Source organism: Alnus glutinosa, chromosome 3 (assembly GCF_958979055.1).
Source record: "Alnus glutinosa chromosome 3, dhAlnGlut1.1, whole genome shotgun sequence".
Classification (NCBI taxonomy): Eukaryota; Viridiplantae; Streptophyta; class Magnoliopsida; order Fagales; family Betulaceae; genus Alnus; species Alnus glutinosa.
In genome coordinates, this window is record NC_084888.1 from 28,951,785 (window position 1) to 28,968,221 (window position 16,437).

The window sequence follows — 16,437 nt, forward strand, 5'->3', positions numbered from 1 at the left end:
ATTCGTATTTGGAAGGTGCTCGGTGAGATGGGTTTATTCTTCAAGAACATTTTGTTGATGAAGTCAAAATACCCAGAAAAACACTTTGGAGAAAGACATAGCTGAGCTACGGATTTTTTTTATTTTTTATTTTTTATTTTTATGGTTCTAGCCTTCTAGGTTGATTATGTAGTCACTAGAGAAATCATGCCTCCGGTTAGCCAGCCCAGGTGATAGCAGGGACATATAGAGTTTCTAATGATGGAGAAAATATAAGTGGCAAGAAAAACAGGCGTGTTTATTGGCACTTCTTTCAGTTGATAGGCTGATAGCAGAATCTTCAACATTCTCACAACTGTTTAACCTATATCATATGCCAATGTTTTACAGGACGTTTGGGATCAAATGCTATCAGGTGGCCGAGTTTGGACAGGATGGGTAGGCTTTCGAAAGAATAAGGTTTTCTATTGCTTGGTAGAAAAGAAGGGTGAATTTTTTTTTTGACTTTTTGCCACTTCCATATCTCGAAAACAGAAAACCAGAGTAATCTACAAGTAATTGCACAGTTTTGGAAAGATCAGAACCTTTTTACCATGAGTTCATGATCAGGCTGAGAACCCTAGGTTGAAATGATATAGTTTCTAATGGTCACATATGAAATGACTTAGCATGTTGTAGAAATTCAAAATAATTGTTAAATCTGGTTTCAGGTCTTTATTTCATACACAAATCCACTATAGTTCTGAGATGTGGTGAATGGTGAGTTTTAAACCAATGTAGTTGCCTCTTCCAATTGAGCTGAGTTATACTAAATAATCAGATCTGCAATGTAAAGCAAACACTCACAGCGCATGTTGTCAGCTTTGAGTGCGGTTGTACTTGTTGAGTATTCACATTGAGGAAGCTTTAGCAAAACCTGAAAATCTAGAGAAGTCATCTCTTAGGAGAGCCTGCGGGTTACCCTGTTCAACCTACGCAAGGGCAGAGAACAAGGAAAAAGATTTTAAGAGGTTAATCCAAAATAAATTGCAAGGAAACATATATCCAGTGACTACCAATTAGAATAAAACATTAGATAACATTTTATAGAAATACTCTTTTTCTTTCTTTACCAATGTAAAGTGCATACAGACACTAGATATATCAGCTCTCAAATGTGTTAAAGAACAAAGAGACAGGTCCATAAACTTGACCACCAATTTGTTTAAGAAAGCTGTTGACATTCATGTCAGACTCCAGTTTATTCTTATCAAATAAAGCTGGATGGTAGTGGTAATGCAGCATTGTGCGCTCAAGAAAGTACCCAGGTTGGAGAAGCAATGAGATTGTTCACAGGCATTACCAACTAAGATATTAGGGCATAATACAAACAAATTTTGCATACTAATTGTTATGTACAAGTTTTGGTTTACCAACTTCTTGATAGTAATTTTCATTGAAAAATGCTTATGCTGCTCTGGAATCCAAAATTCTACATAAAACCAGTGTACATATTGTTCATGGGCAAGGGATTTATGTCCGCAGATGGTCCATCCACTTAATAATGATTATATATGAATCTAAACAAAATTAGCCAAGAAAATTAATTAATAAACCAAATACGATAACGACAAAGTGTTAAATCACCACTTGTTCCAAAAACTTAGATTTATAGAAAATTATAAATTTAATCATTTCATTAATATTCTAATACTTCCCCTCAGTGTGGGCTTAAACTCATTAACAAGTAAAATCCAATACATAGAATATTTAACTGAAATTGTGGATAAATTGTGAAATTGAGATTGAAACTCAAGACCTCTACTTTGACACCATGTCAAATTACTATTTGTCCCAAAAGTTTAAGTCGATAGAAAAAAGTACATTTAAAGTTGAGAAATAAGCAAAGAAGAAAAAAAGGCCGAAAAGATTTTTTTTTTTTTTTTTTTGTCATACGTTTACAAAGGTTTATATAGAAGAGACACTACTAAGTTAAGGAAGTAATGGCCGATTTCCATCAACTAAATTAAGGAAAGAAATCATAATCTTCAACATTAAGAAAAGAAATCAAGGAGAATCAAATCATAATCTTCAACACTTCCCCTCAAACTGAGCAAAGATGTCTTGCATGCCTAGATTACATAAGACTGAATGAATAACACTACTAGACACTCCATTTGTTAATATATTCGCAAGTCGTTCATTTGCCTTCACATATTGTGTGCAGATTATACGTGCAAGGAGTTTTTCTTTAATAAAGTGTTGGTCAACTTCAACATGCTTGTTTTGATCATTTTGGATTGGATTGTGAGCAATATTAATTGCAGCTTTATTGCCCTAATACAGTCTCATGGAATCAAACCCAAGCTTTCAAGAGGATCTTCAACCATAACATTTCAAGCACACCATGAGCTATAACTCTAAATTCTGTTTCTACACTAGATCTGGCAACCACTGATTTTTTTTGCTATGCCATGTTGCCAAATTACCTCCCATAAATGTACAATAACCTAGCATGGACCATTGATCTATAATAGATCCAACCCAATTTGCATCTATATAAGCTTCTATTTTCCAATGATCATATCAAGAAAACAACAGTCCCTTACTTTGTGAGGTTTTAAAGTAGCAAAGGATCTTATAAGGTGCTTTTATATGAGGCTCTCACGGTGAATGCATAAATTGACTCACCACCACTTATAGAATATGCAATGTCAGAATGGGTGTGAGACAAATAAATCAATTGGCCAACTAATCACTGCAATCTACCATAATTCATCAAAGGAACTCACTACTTTCTCCCAACTTAACACTCACCTCCACTGGATTGTAAATGGATTTACATCTGAGCATGCTTGTTTCCATAAGAAGATCAAGAATATATTTTCGTTGGAAAATGAATATACCATGTTTTGACCTTGGTACCTCAATGCCCAAAAAATACTTCAAACTACCCAAGTTTTTTATTTCCAATTCGTTGGCCAGAGATTTTTTCAAGTTTTGTATCTTCTTAGCATCATTTCCTGTTACTACAATATCATCAACATACACAATCAAAGTCGTTACCTTTCCTTGAGTGGAATGTTTGATAAAAAGTGATATTAGCTTGAGTTAGTTTGTAACCAAATCTCTCCATAACTTAGGAAAACCGGTAAAGCCATGCTCTCCAAGATTGTTTTAGGCCATGCAAAACCTTCTTCAGTTTGCACACTTTACCCATAGAGGATGAATCTTCAAGTCCAGAGGAACTTCCATGTATACTTCTTCGATATCTCCATGAAAGAATGCATTTTTCAAATCAAATTGATGCAAAGCCCAATCCAGTTTTGCTACTACAGATAGTAATCTAATTGAGTTCATCTTTGCTACTGGAGCAAATGTTTTATCATAATAAATTCCATAGGTTTGTGTGAGGCCTTTTGCAACTAATTTGGATTTGGATTGTTCCACTGAATCATAGGCCTTATGCCTTGACGGAGAACACCAACTTGCATCCAATTGCCATCGTCCCATTAGGCAATATAACAAGATCCCAATTCCTAGGTATTATTTTTGTAAAGGGCTTTCATCATCTCTTCTTGCATCACATCCCTCCACTTTGGATCACCAAGTGCCTCTTGTAAATTTTTAGGGATACATATAGATGACAATTTGGACATAAATGAACGATATGATGGAGAAAGATTTTGATAGGAAACAAAATTAGATATGGGATGGTGACTGTATGACCTAACTCCTTTGCATTGTGGAATAGGAAGATTCATATCATCAACAATAATTGAAGAGTTGAGATCATGGATAGCAGTATTACCTGAGTCAGGATTAGATGTTTGTCAAGTAACATTAGGGATAGTCCGACTTTTCTGGCGTCTGAAGTAAACTCTCAACTCTTCCACATGCAGCGCATATGACTTCTCAGTAGGATAAGTAGGAAACTCATTAGTAAGCGGCGGCTGGTTCTTCTGCTCTAGCACAGGAGCAGAGACAAATAACAGAGTAGAAAAATCCTCTTCACATGGACTCTCTCCTTGAAGATGAGGTTGGGCTGAGGAGAAATGTGGATGTGTTTGACAACAATGTAACATCCATCAAGACAAAATGTCTCCGCGATGGGTGATGACAACATTTCTGTGTTGAATTCTGACCGTGAGGGTGATCGCGCTGCTTTTATTGCTGCCCGTGGTGGTTCTGGTAGTTCCCGTGGAGGACGTGTCAGTAGAGGTGGTCGTGGTTTTCGTGGTGGACGTGATTCTCGAGGTAGTGGTCGTACGGGCGGTCGTGGGTCTCGCAAATGCACTCATTGTGGCCGAAACAATCATTCTGTGGATTATTGTTGGGATCTACATGGCACACCATCTGGGTTTGCCAATCAGGTGTCTTCTCAAGCAGATTCTCTAGCCACCTCTGGACCCCCTGCTCCGTCCAGCCTCAATTTGGAGTGTGATGTCATCTCCATTCCGAAAGATGAGTATGCTCAGTTCTTGGCCCATAAGCAAGCTTCTTCCTCTTCCACTGCTACTCTTGCTCAGTCAGGTACTGCATCTCACTGTCTTTTATCCTCCACTAGCAACCCATGGGTTATCGATTCTGGCGCAAATGAACACATGACTGGTTCGTCCACTTCCCTTTCTGATTATCATTCTGTTGTTACACCTAAAAGTGTCACTCTTGCTAATGGTTCCCTCTCCCAAGTGGCCGGCTCAGGCACTACCCATTTGAGTCCTGACATTGAGTTGTTGTCTGTTCTACATGTTCCCGGTTTTCCCTTTAATTTGTTATCTATTAGTAAAATTACCAAAGCCCTTCATTGTTCAGTTAGTTTTTACCCCTCTTTGTGCATTTTTCAGGATCTCAAGACGAAGAGGATGATTGGTATGGGGCATGAAGTTGGTGGCTTATATTATCTGGACCTCGCACCTACACCCGCCTCTCACGCTTTGCAATCCTCGGCCTCCGCACTTCAATGGCATTGTCGTCTTGGTCATCCGTCTCTTCCTACCTTGAAGCATCAAGTCCCAAGTCTTCGTTCTGAGTTGTCTGTGTCTTGTGAAGCTTGTCAGCTTAGTAAGCATCGTCGTGTTTCTTTTCCGTCTAGAGTTGTCCGTAGGGTTTCGAGTCCTTTTGAGTTGGTTCATTCTGATGTATGGGGTCCCATTAATATCGCGTCCAATAAATTCCATTATTTTGTGACTTTTGTGGATGATTTTTCCCGTATGACATGGTTATTTTTAATGAAAAATCGTACTGAGCTATTCTCTATTTTTCAAATTTTCCGCAATATTGTTAAAACTCAATTTGCTCAGAAAATCCGTCTCTTGCGTTCGGATAATGCCAAAGAATACACATCCGGTCATTTTACCTCTTATTTGTCTGATAAAGGCATTATCCATCAAACCTCTTGTGCTCACACTCCACAACAAAATGGTGTGGCCGAACGCAAGAATCGTCATTTATTGGATGTTACACGTTGTCTCTTGTCTCATATGCATGTCCCCAAACAATTTTGGAGTGATGCTGTTCTCACTGCTTGTTATCTCATTAATAGGATGCCCTCCTCAGTCTTAGATGGTGTTTCTCCTCGTTCCCTTTTATATCCTTCTTCCTCCCCGTTCTCCTTGCCCCTTAAGGTATTTGGGTGTGTTTGCTATGTCCATAATTTAGGTCCCGGTTTTGATAAACTTGACCCTCGTGCTACTAAATGTGTCTTTCTTGGATATTCCTCCACTCAGAAAGGATATCGTTGCTATAGTCCTGTTCTTCGACGCTACTTCACTAGCGCCGATGTCAGATTTGTTGAGTCTCTCCCCTATTTCCCTGCTACATCTTCTTTGGTTGACTCTTTTCTTGCACCTGATGTTCCGTCTATTCCGCTGCCTGTTCCATTTCTCTCTGAGCCTACCTCTGCTCCTCTAGTCTTGTCGCCACCACACTCGCCTGCCCCACTCCAGGTTTATACGCGTCAACCACGCCCATTAGCTCCTGCTCCACCATCATCCTCACCGTCTTCAGATCCAGTGCTTCCACCTGCATCAAACTCCTTGCCCATTGCCCTACGGAAAGGTACACGTTCTTGCACTACTCACCATCCTATCAGTCAGTTTGTATCCACTAGTTCTTTATCTCCTTCACTATCTTGTTTTATTTCCCACCTCTCTAGTATTTCCATTCCAAAGACAGTGCATGATGCTTTATCTCACTCCGGTTGGAGGCAAGCTATGGAATTGGAAATGAGAGCCTTGCATCAAAATGGGACGTGGGAGCTTGTTCCTTTACCACCTCATAAGAAGACTGTTGGTTGCAAATGGGTCTTCACAGTTAAGTTTAATCCTGATGGTTCTGTTGACCGATTGAAAGCTCGGCTGGTTGCTAAAGGCTATACACAAACGTATGGTATTGATTATGATGAAACTTTCTCCCCCGTTGCCAAAATTTCTTCTGTTCGTGTTCTTATTTCTTTGGCTGCTACTCTGGATTGGCCCTTGTTTCAATTGGATGTCAAAAATGCCTTTTTGCATGGGGATTTGCATGAGGAGGTTTATATGGAGCAACCACCTGGGTTTGTTGCTCAGGGGGAGTCTCCAGGCCGTGTCTGTAAGTTGAAAAAGGCATTGTATGGCCTCAAGCAATCACCGAGGGCATGGTTTGGAAAATTCTCTGAAGCAGTATTGAAGTTTGGTCTTCAGAGATGTCAGACGGATCATTCAGTATTTCACTTACACACTAGTGCAGGCTATATATTTCTTGTGGTATATGTAGATGATATTGTTATTACTGGAGATGATTCAGAAGGCATTGCTGGTTTAAAACAGTTTCTACAACAGCAGTTTCATACAAAGGATTTGGGCAAACTTCGATATTTCCTAGGTATTGAAGTTGCTAGATCTCGAACAGGTATCAACTTATCTCAGAGAAAGTATGCACTTGATTTATTAGAAGAGACAGGTCTCTTGGGTTCTCGACCAGTTGATGTTCCGATGGATCCAAATAAGAAATTATTGAAGGGTGAAGGTGAATTATTTGAAGATCCGGGCAGGTACCGCCGTCTAGTTGGGAAGTTGAACTATCTTACTATCACCAGGCCAGATATCTCATATGCAGTTAGTGTTGTTAGTAAGTTCTTGGAGGCTCCTCGGGTTTCACATTGGGAAGCTGTTACTCGCATTCTTCGGTATTTGAAGAGAGCACCTGGTCTAGGAATACTATATAGACCAAATGGACATCTTAGAGTCGAAGGTTTTACTGATGCAGATTGGGCAGGTTCTCCTTCAGATAGACGGTCTACTACAGGTTATTGCACATTCTTTGGTGGTAATCTTGTCACTTGGAAGAGTAAGAAACAAACAGTAGTGGCACGATCTAGTGCTGAAGCAGAGTACAGGGCAATGGCTCATACTGCTACTAAATTGACCTGGTTACAACATTTCCTTCAAGAGATTGGGTTCTCAGCTCCTACTCCTATTCCGTTATTTTGTGATAATCAGGCTGCTTTACATATTGCATCTAACCCAGTTTTTCATGAAAGGACTAAGCATATTGAGGTTGATTGTCATTTCATCAGAGACAAGATACTCGATGGAGATATATCTACAGCATACGTGAAGTCTGGAGACCAGTTAGCTGATGTGTTTACAAAAGCTTTGTGTCGGAACCAGTTAGAGTGTATTTGTAACAAGCTGGGCTTATATGATATATACGCTCCAGCTTGAGGGGGAGTGTTAGAATAATATATTAGGGTTTGAGGGTATTGTGGTCATTGTAATATTTTCCAAAGCCTATATAATAATGTGTGAGGTAGGCTACGTAAGACAATATAACGTGCCTCCTCTTTCTTTTCATGAAACCCTAATAACAGTATCTACCATAGAAGTATGATTGGCACGAGGCCTTGTTCCTCCACCTAAACGACCCCCACGACCTCGAGTAGGATGACCATGAAGTCTCCAACATGTTCCCCGAATATGCCAAGACCTATTGCAGTGTGTCATTGTCGTATCATGTTGCATTGGTTACTTTACTACCATCCCAACTCTTAAAATCACCTTTCGAATTGCGTTGAGATGCACCTACTAGAGCTGCCTTAGCTTGTGAAATGGAATGGAGCATTGTGCTACGACGACTCTCCTCATTCTGAACATATGAAAATGCCTCCCTCACTGACGAAAAAGGATCCCCACCCAAAATCTGAATGCGAACTGGATCATACTCCGAGTTCAAACCAGCTAAAAGCTCATAAATACATTCCTCTTCTATCATCTTCTTAATCTTTACTGCATCTTCAGCACACTTAGTCAAAAAATTCTGATAATGATCCAACTTTTGCCACAAAGCATGAAGTTTATGAAAATAAGTAGCTACAAACCAGTCACCTTGGATTGTTCCATGTATCCGTCACTTCAATTCATAAATTTGTGTTGCTTTCCCCATTTTTGAGTATGTTGGAGCTGCTGCATCCAAAACCTCTTTTGCCATGCGGAGAAATAAATATCCCTGACTAAACTTCAGAAACATAGAGTGTGTCAAAGCACACGGACTCTTATCAAAGAGTCCGAGTACTAACGGTCTCTTATCCTCGACTGAAGATAAGAGATAAACTTCTAGTTTGAATTGTAAACAAACCGGTTAGACTTAGAGTAGAACTCTAACTTGTTGTATCTCTTTAAGATTAGAATAGATTTGAATTATCCTTATCCTATAGTGTATTTCAAATTCTGTAAACACTCCTAGATACTCTTGTAACCTATTCTCTATATATACGAGCACAAGCAACTAGTGAATAACACGGTTGAACAACAATTCAGATATAAATCTTTTATGGTATCAGAGCCACTACAAGACTAAAAGTCTTTTTTTTTTTTTTTTCCTTTCCTTCTCTGATTCAATGGCCGAATCTAGTGTTACAGCTGATTCCACTTCTGCTCAACCACCTCCTATTTTTAATATGCCGCACATGAACCACTCTCCCTCTATCAAACTAGCCAAAGACAACTATATGGCCAGGCAGTTTCATCTTCTGGCGTATCTCCGTGGTCAAGATGTTTACGGTTTCATTGACGGCACGATTCCTGCCCCTGCTCAATTGATTGCAAATCCCGCTACTACTCCTGACTCTCCTGCCATGATTGCCAACCCAGATTACCTTTCCTGGTATCAAAAAGACCAACTTATCATCAGCGTCCTGGTTTTGACTTTATCCGATTCTTATGTATCCCATGCTGTTGGTTGCACCACCTCTCGTGCACTTTGGGAATCCTTGGAGAAGATGTTTGCTTCCCAAGTGCATGCTCGCATCATGCAGGTACATTTTCAGCTAGCCACCCTGTTCCTCTGTCACTGATTACTTTCATAAACTAAAGAATCTTAGTGACACCCTTGCTGCTTGTGGTCAACCCCTCTATGATTTTGAGGCTGTGTCTTTCCTGTTGGCTGGTCTTGGCTCTGAGTTTGATCCCCTGGTTACCTCTGTCACCACTCGAGTCGACCCCATCTCCCGTGATGATATTTACGGCCTGCTCTTAGCTCATGAGATGTGACTCGAGCAGCAAATGGCCACCACGGATCTCTCCAATGCTGCTGCCCATGTTACTGCTCGAAATCATAACCACTCTGGCCAGCGTGACCGCAGCTTCAATGCTGCCCGTGGTCGTGGTTTACCCAATGGCCGAGGTTACCGTAGTGCCTTCCTTGGTGGTCGTGGCTCCTCCTCTGGCCAACGTGGTCGTGGTCAACATTTTCATGGTGCTAGTTCATCCAGACCCCTCTGCCAAATTTGCAACAAACTTGGTCATTATGCCAGCACTTGTTACCAACGCTTTGATCAAGCTTCTCAGAATGAATCTCAATCCCCACTCGCCACCTCACTCATGACTTGAATAACCTCACCATCTCCTCAGATGCATACACGGGTCCTGACCAGATTTGTGTGGGAAACGGTACAGGTTTGTCTATAAACCATATAGGTTCTGCCCATCTATCGTGTCCAAATCGTTCCTTCATTCTTAAAAGCTTACTTCATGTTCCGTCCATTTGCAAAAATCTGCTTTCTGTCAGTAAATTCGCTCATGATAATTCTGTGTTTTTTGAGTTTCACTCTTCCTTTTTTGTTATCAAGGACTGCCGAACCAGGTCCATCCTCCATCAGGGTCCTCTTAAACACGGCCTATATCAGCTGCTGCCCTCTCTCACCTCCACTCCCTCTCCCTAATCTCTTGTTGGTGAAAGGACCTCCGCTGAACAATGGCACAAACGCTTGGGACACCATGCCCTCCGTACTGTGAAGCAAGTTATCTCCAAGTTTTCCCTTTCAGTTTTTCCAAATAAACTGGATGCTTCCTGTGCTTCCTGCCAGCAAGCCAAAGCTCATCAGCTTCCCTTTCCGGCATCTACATCAGTTTTTAATCGTCCTTTACAATTACTATTTTCAGATGTATGGGGTCCTTCCCCTGTAATTTCATCTAATGGAAATAAGTATTATGTTACTTTCGTTGACGCCTTTAGTCGATTTACTTGGTTGTTTCCCATTCAATGTAAATCAGATGTTTTCTCAGTTTTCAATAAATTTCTTCTTATGGTTGAACGTTTATTCAATACTAAAATTCTTCAAGTTCAAACTGATTGGGGTGGGGAATTTCGTTCTCTCAACACATTCTTTCATAAACTTGGCATCATCCATCGTGTGTCATGTCCTCACACCCATCAACAGCAAGGTTGTGTCGAACGAAAATATCGCCATATTATCGACACAACTCTTGCATTGCTTGCTGAAAGTCATGTTCCCAAAAGATTCTGGGATGAGGCTTGCCAAACATCGTGTTATCTAATCAATCGTCTTTCCACACCCACTTTGCAACACAAATCTCTTTTCCAAAAACTTTTTAATCGCAGCCCTGATTACAAGTTTTTACGAATTTTTTGTTGTGCCTGTTTTCCCAATCTTCGACCTTATAACCAACATAAGTTCGAATTTAGATCCCAAGAATGTGTCTTCTTAGGTTACAGCCGAAATCACAAGGGCTACAAATGTTTCCATATTCCTACTGGCCGTATGTACATATCTCGAGATGTTGTATTTCACGAATCAACATTCCCATTTTCTTCATACTCTTCAGCTCCTCAAACAGCATTGCAGCCTCCTTCCACTGTTTTACCATCATTCTTACCAATTCCTTCTCACTCGGTCCGTTCTCAGCCTATGGCATCCGAGACTGTTTCTCCCAGTCCTTCCCCACTTTCTGCCTCTAGTTCTACTTCCAGTTTCACAGAGTCTCCAAACACATCTCCTTCCCCAATCTCCTTGTCTCCCAGTCCCTGTCCTGCTCCCACTCGGCTCCATCTCATGGTCACCCGTGCACAGAATCACATTGTGCAGCCGAGAGTTTTCACTGATGGCAGAATCAAATATCCCATTTCCCGTGCTCTTCTGGCTATCTCCAATACCGATATTGCAGAACCTACATGCTATACAAATGCTGTCAAAATACCCGAATGGAGACAGGCTATGCAGACCGAGTTTAATGCCCTTCTTCAGAACCAGACTTGGACTTTAGTCCCTCCTCAGCAAGCTCACAATCTAGTCGGCTGCAAATGGGTTTTCAAAGTGAAACAAAAGGCGGATGGATCCATTGAAAGGTATAAAGCCCGGCTTGTAGCCAAAGGGTTTCATCAGCAGGCTGGTCTAGACTATGGAGAGACTTTCAGCCCTGTTGTTAAACCAACAGCTATTCGGACTGTCCTATGATCCGTGGCTTACTCTCGAGGCTAGGATATGCATCAAATTGATATTCAAAATGCATTCTTACATGGGTTTCTGGATGAAGAGGTATTTATGTCCCAACCACCCGGTTTCTCTCATCCTACTCTACCCCATCATGTTTGTAAGCTACACAAGTCACTTTATGGTCTGAAACAAGCACCACGGGCTTGGTTTTCCCATCTTAGCACCAAATTATGTGAACTTGGTTTCTAAGCTCAAAGGCAAATTCTTCTTTATTTATCCTTCAGAATACATCACTAACTATGTTTGTTTTAGTGTATGTTGATGATATTATCATCACTGCCTCTGTTCCAGAAGCAATTCCTGATCTTTTACAGCAACTTCGGACTTCATTTGCAGTTAAAGATCTTGGCAAGTTGAATTTTTTTCTTGGTGTGGAAGTTACAACATTAAAATCAGGTCTTCTTCTCTCTCAACGGCGGTACATTCTGGACCTACTCAAGCGTACCAACATGATAGAAGCTAAGCCTCTATCTTCTCCAATGGCTTCCTCAAGTTCTTTATCTGCCTTTGCTGGAGATCCAATGGAAGACCCTTTGTTATATCGCAGCACCGTGGGGTCCTTACAATATTTATCTCTCACACGACCAGACCTGGCATTTGCAGTAAACTATGTGTGCCAATTCATGCACAAACCCTCTAAACTTCATTGGCAAGCGATTAAAAGAATTCTTCGTTATCTCAAGCACACGTTGTCTCATGGACTACTCTTAACTCGATCTAATGTATCTAATCTTGAAGTTTTTTCCAATGCTGATTGGGCTGGATGCCCCGATGACCGCAAGTCAACTGGCGGATATTGTGTTTTCTTGGGTTCAAACTTAATCTCTTGGAGTTCTAAGAAGCACCCGACTGTATCCAGGTCGAGTACAGAGGCTGAGTACAAATCGGTTGCTAATGCCACGGTTGAATTATTATGGATTCAATCTCTACTTCGTGAGCTTGGCGTTCAGCTTTCTTCTCCCCCAAAGTTATGGTCTGACAACATTGGAGCAACCTATTTGGCAGCAAACCCGGTTTTTCATGCTAGAACAAAACATGTGGAAATCGACTTCCACTTTGTCCGAGATCTTGTTGCTGCCAAGACACTACAAATTCTATTCATTCCCAGCAAAGAACAAGTTGCTGATGTTCTAACCAAACCGGTTGCTTCAAATCGTTTTCCATGGTTTTGCTCCAAGCTCAATGTGCACCCTTCCTCGTTGACCTTGAGGGTATATGTTAAAGCACACGGACTCTTATCAAAGAGTCCGAGTACTAACAGTCTCTTATCCTCGACTGAAGATAAGAGATAAACTTCTAGTTTGAATTGTAAACAAACCAGTTAGACTTAGAGTAGAACTCTAACCGGTTGTATCTCTTTTAGATTAGAATAGATTTGAATTATCCTTATCCTATAGTGTATTTCAAATTCTATAAACACTCCTAGATAGAAACTCTTTCTATCTCAAACTCTTGTAACCTATTCTCTATATATACGAGCACAAGCAACCAGTGAATAACACGGTTGAACAACAATTCAGATAGAAATCTTTTAGAGTGTAATAACCAGGACATAAAAGTAATCCCTCTAGCATTCCTACTTATTATTTATCGTTGTTCCCCATTCCTGTGAGTGTAGCTAAGAGACTGGAGCGACTTCAACAGGAGTTTTTGTGGAGTGGCATGGGGGATTAGGCTAAATTTCACTTAGTAAACTGGTGTAGAATTTGCACTCCAATTAAGGAAGGTGGTTTTGGAGTTTGAAATGTAATTCAATTTAATCAAGCTTTATTGGGGAAGTGGGTGCAGAGGTTTGTTTAGGAGTGCGAAGCTTTATGGAGATCGGTGATTGATGTTAAGTATGGGAGTGTGAGGGGTGGCTAGTGTACTTTATCGGTGGTGGGGTCTTATGGTGTGAGTGTATGGAAGTATATTCGAAGGGGGTGGTATACTTTTGCTAAGTTTGTGAGATTGGAGGTGGGAAATGGGTATCATGTTCGTTTTTGGCATGATCTGTGGTATGGAGATAGGCCGCTCAAGCTCTGTTATCCAGTTTTGTTCAACCTTGCTCGTTTTCAAGACGCTTGGACGGTTGATAATTTGTCTGTGGTAGATGGAGTTGCTCATTGGAGTGTTCTCTTTACGCGTTATGCTCAAGATTGAGAGGTGGAAATGGTTCTTTCCTTTTATGAGCATTTGTATTCTAATGGATTCGACATGAAAAGGTTGACAGGTTGGTGTGGAATCTCTCTAAGAGGAGGAGCTTTGAAGAGAAGACTTTCTATAGAGCCTTAGCTAGTCAAGAGGTCGTCTCTTTTCCTTGGAAGAGTATTTGGCGTGTTAAGGCTCCGAAGCGGGTGTCTTTTTTGTGTGGACAACGGTATTAGGAAAGATTTTGACACATGACAACTTGCGTAGGCGTCATATAGTGGTGGTTGAGTGGTGTTGTATGTGTAAGAAGAATAGAGAATCCATTGATCACCGTTTACTTCACTGTTATGTGACACGGGCTGTTTGAAGTTTTTTCAATAGTTTGTTCGGGGTGGAGTGGGCCATGCCAAGAAGAGTGCTGGATTTGTTGAGTGGTTGGGGCACTTCACTGGGTCGTGGTCAAGTTACACAAATTTGGAAGCAGGTTCCCTTGTGTTGTGGGGTCTTTGGCGTGAGAGGAATGCAAGGCTTTTTGAAGATGTGGAATTACCGGTTTTGAAATTGTGTCGAAATGTGCTTAATATGTTATATGTATGTGTCTCTGCTCATAGCCCGAGTCTTATTATGTTTGCTGAGTTTTTACATTCATGTTCTTTTGTTTCCTCTGATTAAGGGCAATTTTGTATACTTCATGTGTGCTAGAGTTGCGCCCCTCTACACTTTCTAATAAGATTTTATTACTTATCAAAAAAATATATATAGCATGGCCAGTTGCGACCAAGAACGGTAATTCAGCCCATCCAACTTCACAGTTGTGATTTGGATAGTCAGATTTTCACTCTGGGAGGTCACCTAACTCTCTACCCTTTTCTTGTGAATTTCTGAGGTCTGATTCATCTCCGACATTTTCAAATCAGACAACCAATAAAATTGCTCCACTACACAATTGCCGTCAGCAAAATATTTAAACTAAACTAAATAACACATCATGTAATTAAAAAAGAAAAAAAAAAAGAAAAAGAAAAAAGAGCAGCATCTTTCTGTCTTTTTAAGTGCCTTCTCTAAACAACATGTTGTGCGCTTCCATATGCACAACTTGTCATTTGATTATGAATTGAATGACATGTTTTCTCCATGCATTTATGACTCATTCTAAAACTTCTTACAAAATGACGAGTCATTTTGTATTTCCTCCACGACCATTAAACAGGGCAGTTAGAAAAACTCACTACCGCATTAGAAATTCACATTTTCTTCAAAGATTGACTCAGATTAGGCCATTGAGTATCCTCACCAACATACAATACCCCTTCGACCACCCACGATAATCAAGAATGGGAAGCTTTGATCGGTGCAAGTTTTGCCTATGACGCTAGTGGCATAGACTCACCCGAGACACTTCAGGCTTTTCCGAAGAATCTCGAAAGTGGATCTTCTGTAGCCACCAGCACAGACCCAAGACCTAACATTGATAACATTCTGGGCGACACAAGCACAAAGCAAAACAACCACAACGACGCTCTGATACCAAGTTGTGAAATAAGCAAAGAAGAAGAAAAGGCCAAAAAAAAAAAAAAAAATTATTGTGTCATACGTTTCATACATTTACAGAGGTTTATATTGAAGAGAGATACATACTATCAAGGAAAGAAAGCAATGGCCGATTACAATCAAATAATTTTTTTTTTTGATAAGTAATTGCAATTTATTAAAAAGCGCAAAGGGGCGCAACCCTTATACACGGGAAGTATACAAAAGAATCCCTAAAAGGGACGAATAGAGAATAAATTTAAAAAGTCTACATAAGTAAAAACACTCAAACTATGATGGGGCGCTATCCAAAAATATAATGTATTGAGCAACCGCTTCCGTAGCTCCACCATAGATGTCTCTACATCATCAAACAGTCGAGCATTCCGCTCCCTCCAAATACACCACATCAAGCATAGATGAGCTAACCGCCAAGCCTCTTTAGCATGACCACACCCAATCGCCGCCCCCCAACTATTCAACAACTCCAACACCGTTCGTGGCATAACCCACTCAACCCCAAATAAAATAAGAACGTAGCTCCAAAGATCCTGGGCGACCTCGTAGTGAAGCAACAAGTGATCAATAGACTCCCCACTCTTCTTACATAAACAACACCACTCAATTACTATAACATTCCTCTTACGCAAGTTATCATGCGTCAATATTTTGCCCAAAGCAGCTGACCATACGAAGAAACACAATCAAATAAATTAAGGTGAATCAAATAATGATCTTCAACATTTAATCATTTAATTAATATTCTATTTCCTCACATGTGGACTCAAATTCCCCCTCAATAAATGAGATCCGACAAATAGAAAACTTAATTGAAATGGAAGGTGAATTACGTGTTAAATTACCACTTATCCCAAAACTAAATTGGGATAAGTAGTAATTTAACATGGTATCAGAGCCAAAGATCCTGAATTCGAACATTGACTCTGTCATTTACCTCCCATTTCTGTTAAATATTCTACGTGTTGAGCCTCAGCTATTAAAATTGAGTTTGAGCCAACACGTGAGGGGGGCTGTTAAAGTAGTGA

The 16,437-nt window shown here is 40.4% G+C and overlaps 1 protein-coding gene across 1 annotated transcript in view; it reads right to left on the reverse strand.

Annotated features, from left to right (window-relative positions):
• Positions 1-545: 545 nt before the first annotated feature.
• The window catches only part of LOC133862980 (ABC transporter C family member 13), an 89,803-nt gene continuing 73,911 nt past the window's right edge, over positions 546-16,437 (reverse strand). The window contains exon 36 of the mRNA XM_062298931.1: positions 546-950. Within this exon, the coding sequence (XP_062154915.1) occupies positions 870-950 (81 nt within the window). The 3' untranslated portion in view covers positions 546-869. The remainder of the gene's footprint in view (positions 951-16,437) is intronic.